General features: G+C 32.3%; 2 protein-coding genes across 4 annotated transcripts; one reads left to right on the top strand and one right to left on the bottom strand.

Moving 5' to 3' along the window:
- Positions 1-3,805: 3,805 nt before the first annotated feature.
- On the top strand, positions 3,806-5,620 carry LOC129613710 (immunoglobulin-binding protein 1). Its single transcript, XM_055527887.1, has 3 exons — positions 3,806-4,026; positions 4,168-4,376; positions 4,533-5,620. Exons 1-3 carry the CDS (start codon positions 3,910-3,912, stop codon positions 5,269-5,271), a joined length of 1,065 nt encoding a protein of 354 aa, XP_055383862.1. The 5' UTR covers positions 3,806-3,909; the 3' UTR covers positions 5,272-5,620.
- Positions 5,621-5,765: 145 nt separating this feature from the next.
- Positions 5,766-9,831, bottom strand: LOC129613709 (ER degradation-enhancing alpha-mannosidase-like protein 3). Of its 3 annotated transcripts, none has more exons than XM_055527884.1 (9): positions 9,452-9,831; positions 9,331-9,377; positions 9,176-9,275; positions 8,108-9,068; positions 7,787-8,039; positions 7,258-7,520; positions 7,076-7,174; positions 6,186-6,555; positions 5,766-6,133 (listed from the first exon to the last, which is right to left on the bottom strand). In XM_055527884.1, the coding sequence occupies exons 1-9, from the start codon at positions 9,574-9,576 to the stop codon at positions 6,006-6,008; spliced, it is 2,346 nt and encodes a 781-aa protein (XP_055383859.1). In that variant the 5' UTR covers positions 9,577-9,831; the 3' UTR covers positions 5,766-6,005. The 3 variants fall into 3 exon arrangements, with proteins under 3 accessions (XP_055383859.1, XP_055383860.1, XP_055383861.1); XM_055527885.1 differs by having other exon boundaries at positions 6,186-6,546; XM_055527886.1 differs by lacking the exons at positions 5,766-6,133; positions 6,186-6,555 and adding an exon at positions 6,570-6,997.
- Between the last annotated feature and the right edge of the window lie 2,069 nt (positions 9,832-11,900).

Raw genomic sequence — 11,900 nt, 5'->3', positions numbered from 1 at the left:
ATCTCTCAGAGATTGAGTATTTTAGAGAGCGAAGGGAAAAAATCGAATACCAAAAGACCTGGTAAATGATAGCACGAGGTAATTTTAAAATAGCAACATGGAATTGCAATGGTATTGCAAATAAAAAGGACATGCTTGAAGTTTTTCTGCATACACAGAATATAGACGTGTGCCTCGTAACTGAAACACATATAACCTTAAGAAGCAAGATTCGGTTTCCAGGTTATAGAATTTACAACTCGAACCATCCTGGAAATATAGCGAAAGGCGGAACGGCGATAATAATAAAAGAAAATGTGGTGCATTGCGATCTGCACCAGATGCAAACCGAGGGAATGCAAATGACAGCGGTTCAGATTACTTCGACTAAGCAAAAATTTAGAGTGACTGCATTATATTGTCACCCCAGATTTAAAATTACGGCAGAAATGTTTTAAGACGTTCTGACAGACCTAGGCGATAGATTTATATTGGGGGGTGACTTTAACGCCAAGCACACTTATTGGGCTTCAAGGCATAATTCAACTAGAGGAAGAGAACTTAGGACAGCAATTGGGGGCACGGGGTGCCTTTTTCATTCTACTGCAAAGAAAACGTATTGGCCAACCGATGTTAATAAGTGTCCAGATTTAATAGATTTCTTCATAACGAAACGGATTGCGAAAAATTTCATCGAGGTACATGATAACTACGATCTTGACTCCGATCATTCGGTGGTTATTCTTGTACTTAAGGAAAATATAGTTATGAAAAGAGCGAAACCTGCGCTGACAAATGGAACTACAGATTGGTCAAGATTTCGCTTAGAGATTGAACGACATATAGATCTAAGGAAAAGAATAAGAACGACCCAACACATAGATGAGGAGGCCGAAAACTTTTCTAAAATTATTCAAAATGCGTCTTGGAGTAGTTCCAAAATTAACGTTATTAGGAGGGGGGGCATTAATTATCCCCCACATATACTAGCAAAAGTAAAACGAAGCATGCGGGCGAGAAAAAGGTGGCAGCAAACGCGTGATCCTGCTGATAAAACCAGATATAATCATGAATCGCAGCAACTAAGACGCTGTATTAGAAAATACAAAGAGGATTCGGTTGCTGATTATGTTCAAAATTTGACGGCGTGTGAGAAAACCAATTGCTCACTGTGGAGGGCAACAAAGAAAATGAAGCAACCTATCAAACATCTCGCTCCTATTAAAAACAGATATGGAACGTGGGCAAAAACTGATAAGGACAAGGCAAATGCGTTTGGCCGATATATTCTGCCCGCATGACAGCCGGAGCGTGTATGAAAATGCGGAATCTGCTTTTGTTGGGGATAGCGTGACTATTCCAATTGTCAAGGAAAGAGAAGTCATAGAAGAAACCAGGGCTCTTAAACCTAAAAAGGCCCCAGGATTTGACCTAATAACGGCCGATACTTTGAAAGAATTACCCAAAAGGGGTAAACGATGCTTATGCGCCTAATAAATGCGTGTATAAGGTTCAATTACGTGTCTGAAATTTGGAAAGTTGCAGAGATAATCATGCTGCACAAACCTGGCAAACCTATAGACAAGGCGACTTCTTATAGACCAATCTCATTGTTGCCTATGATTTCAAAACTGCTAGAGAAACTTTTATTGAGAAGACTCCAGCCTATAATTGAAAGTAAAAGGTTAATCCCGAATCATCTATTTGGTTTTCGCCGCAACCAATCAACCATAGATCAGATTCATAGAATAACTGACCTAATAGAAAATTCACTGGAAGAAAAAACAATATGTTCTATCATATTTTTGGACGTAGCCCAGGCCTTCGATAAGGTTTGGCATTGGTAAACTTAGGCGATTACTACCAAGGCAGTATGTTAACCTGCTCGAATCTTACCTGACGAATAGGGTATTTCGAGTTAAACAGGACGAGGAGTACTCTTCGCTTAGGGATATCAAGTCGGGGGTACCACAGGGGAGTATATTGGGCCCGATAATATACTTGCTATACACGTGTGATATTCCTGAATCGGAAGGAGTGACAACAGCTACATTTGCTGATGATACAGCAGTTATCGCAATAGAACGAAATGAAAATTAATCTACACAAAAATTACAAAGGGCCAGTGATGACATCTCAAAATGGACTAGAAAGTGGAATATAAAACTTAACGGGGTGAAATCAGTACACGTAAATTTCACTAATAGGAAAATTGACAATTCATTTTCGGTTCGAATAAATGGCGTCTTGATTCCGTCCGCAAACACAGCGAAGTATTTGGGAATGACGTTGGACGCGAAGTTCAGATGGAAGGAGCACATAAAGAAAAAGAGATCTCAATTAGAGGAGGAATACAGAAAGTTTGAATGGCTTTTGGGGAGGCGTTCCAAATTGACAATATACAACAAAGTTTTGATATATAATCAAATATTTAAGCCTGTCTGGGCTTACGATATTCAGTTATGGGGCTGCGCCGCGCAGACTCATATCCAATCTATACAAAGATTTCAAAATAGGGTATTACGGGACATTGTAAACGCCCCTTGGTATGTCCGTAATGCCGATATACACAGGGATCTCACGATCCTAAGTGTCACAGACGAAATTAAAAAGCAAGCAGCCAATCATAAAATGCGTTTATCCAATCATGTCAATATCGAGGCGGCTCGATTGGTTAACAATCAAAACTTTGTTAGGAGACTTAAACGTACGAGACCTCTCGAGTTAGTTTAGAGTTTTTTATGTGGAACAATGAGTACTTAGTACACTATTGTGCCAGATCAAAAGCTTGTAAATAATCAAAAAGGTTAGAGCAAAATTAATGGTTAGTCGTTTTCGACTAGTTTTATAGTTTATTTTGTGGAGGGTGTTTTTTAGTGGATTAAAGTTGCACACTACTACTTTTCGTCTGGCAGTGTCTTTCGAGATTTTTCACCCTTTCTCTCGGTAAAAAAAAAAAAAAAAAAAAAAAAAAAAAACAAAAAAAAAAAAAAAACTTTTTTAATGATTTAATAACACAAAACTTTAAGTAGAAAAAGATTGAATTTTAACTTTTTCTAATTCTAAAAGTTGATCTTATGGGAGATTTATTATGTTAAAAAGGGCTCTCTTTAGATCCCATAAGAATACGTGTAAGTTCGTCAGCTGTGAACTGTCATTCTCTCTTAAGGTCCAGGCCTGTATTTCTGTCAACCGTGATTGGTATTCAGTGTTCCCACTTGTTAAAAACAAAATGTATCTAATTTCGAGGAAAAAATGTATCCAAAATGTATCCAACCTCATAAAGTAGAATTTTTATACCAAGCCGTCCTATTGTTGGTTTTTTTATTTATAGTAAATTCTTTAAGAAATCACATACAACTTCTATTATATTTTAAATGTGAAAGTTAAGGTCAGAAAAAACATATGCATATATGCCTTCTGTAGTTGTTGAACTATGTGCTAAAGACAATTCACCATTAAAACGGAAAAATTTAAAAAAATAGGTACAGCCAATGCATTTTCTGTTACAACTAGCTTATTTCAAAATATTTCTGGTACGTTCTTGTCTAAATCTTCTAGATTTGAATACAGGAAGAGGCAGTACTGATTTAATAAAGCAGATTTCTTACTTTCTTCTAGTAAACTCGGAAATCTGCTTAGAAAGGCCAGCAAATAACACTTTTTAAAGATAAAGCAAATTCGCGTTTTAATATAAGCAGCATTTTAACAGTTTTGTAACATTTATTTAGTGTTTGAGAAATAAATGTATATATATTTCAGCAAAATTTTGAAATGTAGCCAATTTCGGCATCAAGTGGGAACGCTGTTGGTATTGATTATTGAATTGAGAGTTGAGATTGTCAAATACAGAACGTTAGAGTCATAATTAAAGCATAAAAATCTATTAAATTTAATTTGCTGCATCTAACAGATAATTTAAGAAGTATAATGGCTGAAGCCGAAACAACGGTAGGAAAAAAGTTAGTTGATATATTTTCTGAAAGTTTAGAACTTTTAGATGGTATAGAAAATTCAACCTTAGCTTTTAATAATCCCGAATATCAGGTACGTATTTATATATGTATACTTAGATATGTTTACAAAAGATTTGAGTATATCACATAAAATACAAAATCCTCATTTTATACGTATATGTGTATAAAAAGAACAATTAATTAAAATGCACTAATTATTTCGTACATGTAGGAAAACGTAAAAAAATGTATTGGGTTATTGGAAGATTCTACTAGACTTGTAAATTTAGTAGGAATGTTCAGTTCAAATGAAAATGTCGAAGAAATTCCTACAGAAAATTTGGAATTTTTACTTTTGCCGTTTTTTTTAGGGCAATTAGTTCAAAAATTACAAAATGAAGATCGGGAAGCAACTTTACAGGCTTCAAAAATTTATTTCAGGTAATCAACTAAACATGTACCCTTTCCTTGTTCAACATTACATTTGTAACTACAATGAATATATATATATATATATATATATATATATATATATATATATATTTCTATTATATTTATTGTATATACCTATTTGATTTATATTTTTTTTTTGCTTAGAGATTTTTTAAAAAGATGTGATGATTACGGAATAGTGGAATGCAATAAACATGTCAATATCGAAAATCTTAATGAACAACAAACTTCAAACGATCAGTTTAAAAGCTTATTGGAAGCCGCTGATAAACGAAATTTAAAAATTGAACAATATCGAAAAATTAAGGAACTGCAAGAACAAATTTCTAGTTTAAAATTGGCCGCAAAAAATCCCAATGTTGATGAAGAAATTAAACGAAATTTATACATAAAACAAATTAATCATGGAATATTAAAAGCCTATGAAGAACTTTCTTCAATCGATGAAGAATTGAAAATGCTGAACTATCGCAAAAATATTTCAACACAAACAAACAATGGTAATAGCATTTCGCGTTCTCGAATTTCTCAATATGCTAATAAAACAAGAACGGCATTAAAACCAATTATTATAACAAAGGACTTTGCGCAGAAAGCAGTTTTTGGCATGGGTTATCCCAGTTTACCCGTTATGACAGTTGCCGAATTTTATGATCAACGTGTTCGCGAAGGAATATTTCCTGATGAGGAAAAAAGTAAGCAAATAAATGCAACTATGTTTACAAATCAGGCAGAAGCTGAAGTAAAGGATGATTTAGAGAAAGCAGAGCAAGAAAAGCTCCAGGAAGAGGACGATGAAGAATATTTAGCGAGAATGCGAGCAAAAGATGAGTACAAAGACGTTGTGCGGCGCGGCGATGGAAACCGATACAATCGAAGTTAGGAATATTTAATTTGTCACTGTGCAGCATTGTTTGAAACAAGAAATAATGTACTAAAAGTCTAAAATTTGTATAGTGCTACGTATACATCAAGACCTTTCTAAATTATAATATACAACAATTACTTAGATCAAAAATTAAACATCATGTCAAAAAAATTGCAGTTTTAAAGTTTTTTTTTTGTTTTTGATACTTTTGTAACTTAAAACGTACTATTAGTTTATGCGGTCTTTGATTTTTTTATTAAACTAAATTTGACATTTAAGGTAAAATTTTAGCAGCCTATTTCGAAATTACCCCTGCAAATTCAGAATCACATTATATTTTAGAAAATAAGTGCAACATTTCACTTTTTATATTACCACAACTTGATACTTTTTTTTCTATTAACATTTCATTTAGTTGTTGCTGAAATAATACATACATATGCATATACATACTTACATTTAAGATGACATTTTATCTTCACAGAATAAAAATAATCAAAATTAGAAAATCCTTTACATACATACTTATATTATTTTAACGTTCTTAATTTTATTCGCTGTTTAACAAAATTGGGTCTATTTACAAACAAATTACAAGAATAAACTATGTTACATTTAAATTTAGCCAACATTTTTAGTTAAATACGTACGCAATTGTTATAAAATTTCCTAAACGCATCGATTTTTTATAAAATTCAAATAATATGTTAACTAAGATTATACACATTATTTAAAAGTTGCTATTTTCACTATCCGCCCTTGTTTTTGGAATTCTTTATTGTATTTTCTAACTCTATTTTTTTTTTCAATTCAACCATTCTCATAAGACGAACTGTCAATTTATTACTGTTTTTGGCAGCATCTAAAAGCGTTCCGCCTAAAATAAATTACGGGCATTATTTAGTAATTAATTAATATTTTATCTATACCTTCTTTAGAATACATAAATACTACCGGTATCGAAACATCATTATTTCCATCTCCAGACATTGCGAACATAGATTGATTTTCTCCAGATGTACCGGGTACATTATCACAGATTATCAGCGCTTTAGCGCCAGACTTTTGAGCATTGCGAGATTTTTCAACAAAAGTGCAATCACCACGTTCAACTATGGCAATTTTGTTATTTAACTCATTAGAATTGATTGCTCCAGAGCATAAACGGAAAGGTTTCGCAGATGCCACTTCGCCTTCTACGAATTCCTCTCCAATTAGTTCTGGACTAAAATGACTTGGGCCAGCAACTAAAACTGTTAAAGTATCATCCTTATTTCGATAATAAACAGCCTGTTGAAACTTAAATTTAGTTTTGTTGAAAAAAATTTTACATAAAAATTTTAAGGTTTTAACTAGCTGTATATGTACATACACCAGTTCCTTGATTTTGTGACGGCAAGGCGTTACACATAACTGTTTCGTAAATCTAATCGCCCTTAAACGAAGTTTTTTTAAAAATGTATATGTATTCTTATATTCATAGAACATGTATTCTACTTATAATCTAAGTGAATATTGTTCAAATTTTGTTTCTTTTTCTCGTATTGAAAAGAAAATACCTGTGTACATAATATACCCAAATGTAAATACCTACATAGAAATATTTTAAAATGTGCATAGATATATACATTTTCAAAAACAATTTATAATTTATTAATTGTTTCTAAGAACTGTCCCAATTGCAGGTAAGTCAATGTGTGAATTAGTAAATTCTAAAACAAAGATGCCGTAATTCCAGAACCTGGTGTATATATTCAATATTTAAATTCTCTAACTAAAAAAAGCAAAATATTTAATTAGGATGTTTGCGAATACTTACTTGCAGTTGATCAATATGATTCACACTTTGAGTTTTAGTTAGCTCCAACATTTCTTGCATGAATAATATACCCAGTTCTCCGTCTTCGGGGCTCTTGGCCTAAAGTTGGGATGGTTCGCATAACGATATATTGTTATAATTATAGAAGTTAAATTTTAAAAATTGAATTTTTTATTGCTTACATTGTAAAAACTGTGAAACAGTCGAACCTTTCCATCACCTAAGGAAACCATTGTGATACCCATATCGTAAACAGCTCGTAAATGATCAGCATTAGTTGCTTGAAAGTCCAAAGCTCTTAACTTTTTTCCACTAGCCACACGTGGACATGACCCAGTAATAAGATTTTGCAGTGGTTTTCTTACTTTTTCGGGGTAAAGCTTATTTGAACTGGGGCAAGTTCTCATGAAATCAAGTACATGATGCTCATCTGTTGGTCTAAAATCTTCAAAAAAAATGAATACTTATTTAAAAAGCAGTAATACATACATAGAAATTCTTTCAAAAATTTAAGAAAAATGCTGATTAATTTCTAAAACAGCCGTTAAAGTAATCGCTGTTTTTTTAGATATTTTCTTGTTTTAAAGTAAATAACTTTCAATTTCAAAAATCAAATAAATAGAAGGAAAAGGAAAGCTATAAAGATATTATTTTGTGACCACAAATTTATCCACATTTTGTGACCACAAACAGATTAAATATTTGACTTACCATGAGTTGTATTCCCCATTTGACCTATAAACAGTGGAAGAAAATGGGCTTCTGTGGTAAATACATATTCGTCCAGGTTTAAAATTATATCGTATGGTTCAGAAAAGAGCAAATACAGATATTTTATAGTTTCCGATAAAATATAAGAATCCATTCGATCTTCATGTTTCCCAGTTCTGACATCATTTATAGCTGCATATCCGCAAGGAACTTTTGCATGTTTTTGAAGGGCTTTCAGAGCTTTTTTACCTACCTATTAATATGATAATTGAAATATGAATATCATTCATAAATTATTGAAAGTGCGTTTTAGACAGATACCTGTAAATAATAATGATCATTAGTTGCTTTATATAAAAAATAAGTGGATTCTATGAACTCCGGTCGTAAATGATGTTGCCCCCAATGAATCTGAAAGTCAGCCGTAAATGCTTCCGGTATAAAAGTATGCATCTGCATTACTTGATAAAGCATTTCGTGAGTTTGAACTGCTGGTTTTAAATCGCCAGAGAGAACCTGTAACCCAGGCCAAAAAGCTAACAAAGCATCCATAAAATTTCTTGATTTTGCATGAGGCCTGTGCATCAAAACATCCAAGAACATTGGACCCTCACTGACATATTTCATTACAGCATTGTAATGTCTGTTAAATCTTGCCAAATATCGGTCATCCCCAAGTAGAATGTATGATTTCAAAAGATATTCGTAATATGAATCAATGCCTGCACCTACTCCGCTATCACGCCTAACCCAATCCCCTGAATGCACGTTTAAGACTGTCCCCATTAAATCAGATCCACGATGTCTCAGTTTCCAAAGTGCGTCCATAGCTAAATGAGCTCTTGATTCAAATATTGGTTCGCCGGTTAACCTTGATAAAGCAGCAAACTCTAAAAGAAGTGTACCACTACAAGCAGTACAAGTTTCTCTCGACTTCCTTAATTGTTCATCCTTCATACCATATTTCAAATTTACTCTCGCATGTGGTATTCCAGTTGATGTGTTAAAAGCGGGTAACAATCTATACCCTAAATCCTTTGCCATTTCCAATAACTCTCCTTTATACCATGGCATGATATGCAAGTACTTTTTAAGATATTCTGATAATATATGAGCTGAAAGAAGTCCTCCTACCATTCGTATATTTGTTTCAAAAACAGATACCACTATATCATTATCGAATTGAACATCTTTGATAACAAGTTTGACTGAATTTTCAAACTCTTCGAAATCTCCTATAATAACTAATGTATCAAGACTGTCAACTAATGTCATTGAAAAACTAAAAAATACAAGAATTTTCAAAATAATTTTACAATTAAACGAATTTATTCATAAGTTAGTTTTAATAACTAATTCTAAAGTAAAATATGTACATATATTACATACTTTCCTAAAACATCATCCATGTCTCCACGAGATGGTGTTACACCTCTCCATCGACCTTTGCAGGATAACGGCATTAATTCATCAGCTGGATAGGCATTGTCTACGTAAGGAATAGTATATATTTAGGTTTTTGCATGTTATTAGAAAATACATACCTTTATAAGCGTTGTACGCATGATAAAACATTTCACGAGCTTCTTGCCTAAAGTTTATTGAAAAAATTATTTTTTGGAATTATTAATACTAAACTTTTGGCAATTATTATTTGGTATTTACTTTAACTCCTGTTTTTCTTTTTTTGACATTGTCCACTTTGGTATATCCGATATAGCAAAATTCCACTTAACGATTATAAGTAAAAATATGGGAAAAAAATATATATATCTAAATAAAATTTCCATATTTTCTACCTGACAGAGTGCATTAAAAATTTGATAAACATGTAATTAAGCTTTTAACTAATTTTTTTTATCCTGTCCGCAAATTTACTACGTGTAAAAAACTGACATTTATTCGTTAAATTCGGAATTTTATTTAATTTTGTATCTTTTTTCTACATTTGTTTATTTCAATACTACGAACTTGAAGTTTTTTTTATGTTAGCTTATTTTATTTATCAAAGAGATAAGATTTTCTTAATTCATTGACGTATGATTGTAAGAGTTCAAATCAAATGGCATTATGATTTATGAATGCATAAGGAAAAAGATAGCATTACCAGAGTAGTCAGATTTGCATATCATGGTATACTTAATTTTAAAAATGCAGTAGATCTAGTTAATGGAAAACATCAATTTATTCAAGATCCTAAATAGACGCGATATGTAGTATCAAAATTAAAAATTGACATTTTAAAATACGAATTGCCGTTTTAAATAGAGCATCAAACAATGAAAATGGTCGGTTGTACAGTTTTCAGTTAATTCAGTTTTCGCTGCTTTAGGGAGCGAAAACTGAATTAACTGAATTAATTAACTTAATTAAATTCAGTTTTCGCTGCTTTAGGGAGCAAAAATAGAATTTTTCTTTAAAATGCGCGGGGACTTGGAGAGTTATTTTCAAATAAGATTTTATCGCTTAATGTTTCACTTTACTTGTGTGTGATTACTTTGAATAAATAATAAATAAACGAAAGTAATGGTGAATAAATAATAAATTCACGTAAACTATGATATGTATTGTATACACGTACATATTATATGAAAAATAATTTCGAAGACAGTAAAACATGATAAATTTAAAACGGGCCAATGTTGTGTGATTTCGGTAATAAATCGAACATAGAGTCGTATCGGACGCATAGAGATAATAGATTAAGACTAGTAGTAGCAATAAATTGGAAATGTTAAGAGAATGAATATCTTGAAAAAACAATGAAGCCAAATGCTTTCCAATTGTTTCTTTATTTGTAACAAACATTTTCAAATTCGTAACAAAAGCTTATACATATGTATATGTATTTTGTTTTCTTATCTTTCTCTCTAAAAAATGTATGTAAAAAAATAAGTTAAACGCAGTCCCTCAAAAACTACACATAGGCAACTTGGGTACGTTGTACTACCAGATCTCTCCTTTTCCGCTCCTAATTCGAACCAACCCAAACACAAGAGAAATAAGCAAGAAATCTTAGCCTGACGTTCGCCGGCGACGGATATAAGCATAGTAAATGGGTCACCGTTTTTCGCGCCCTTCTCTTGCATCTTTGCTACTCAGACAATGGCTTGTCAGAACCACTATTACAGCTCAGAAATCTGCCATGTTTCGTAGCAGCAACTAATGTTTGCATAAAAGCACGCCTAGGTTCTCCTTCGCAGGTAGAATCAAAAGGGTTGTTTCATCTACCAATAACCCACCAATACACAGTATTGCCATTCTTTGAATTTTGCTTATCAAGCATACCAGAGTACCGTACATCAGGACCGCGGTATATAGTCAATACATCATGTTGCGTCTGAGACCTAATCTCTTTCGGATGGGTCTTTTACATCAGTGAAGCGCAATAGTTGCTTTCCATATTGTTGAATCCCAGTTTAATGATATTAGCAAAACATTCTTCAAATTGAAACGTCGTTACGGTAACATTTCACCAATTTTTTCAATTTCGGATTCAAAATGCTCTAAAACAACATAATTTTTAACCAATTTTAATTAATATTTTGGTTATTACTCACTGAAGTAAATGGTAAGTTGTCATATTCTTCTGCAATAATTAATTGTTAGAATTTTATTCTTAATCAGCAGGTTTCAAAAAATCACGAAATTTTAATTTTTTTTATATTTACATATTTACTGCCCAAGTTACTACAGAGAAATATTATTAAAAAAATTTATAACCAAAATCAATCAACACGTCGATGTATAGTTGCCCGCCTTAATGCGTTCCTTCTTTACTAACGTTATAGATGTTATTCGACTTTACTTTAACTATTTTATATGGCGCAAGTATCTGAATTTCAGCTTGTTACCAGAACCCATTGATGGCAACTATCCATGACTTCAATAATGCTGTAAAAAAGATTAAGTACGGTATTAATACATTTGTAATACCGTCTCAGAGCATTCAATACTTTTACATCGTAAAAAAAACTACTAAAGCTTTTCGTACATTTTGGAATACAATTTTTACACTATTATTACATATTTTGACGTTTGTTTGAAAAGCTCAATTTAAAGTTCTGTGCAAGTGTTAATTTTTAACAAACATTACCAAGTCATTAAAAACATA

The sequence above is a fragment of the Condylostylus longicornis genome, unplaced genomic scaffold (genome assembly GCF_029603195.1).
Source record: "Condylostylus longicornis isolate FDR11 unplaced genomic scaffold, ASM2960319v2 ptg000089l, whole genome shotgun sequence".
NCBI lineage: Eukaryota > Metazoa > Arthropoda > Insecta > Diptera > Dolichopodidae > Condylostylus > Condylostylus longicornis.
Note: the sequence above shows the minus strand (reverse complement) of the source record. Positions and strands in the feature narration are given on the sequence as shown.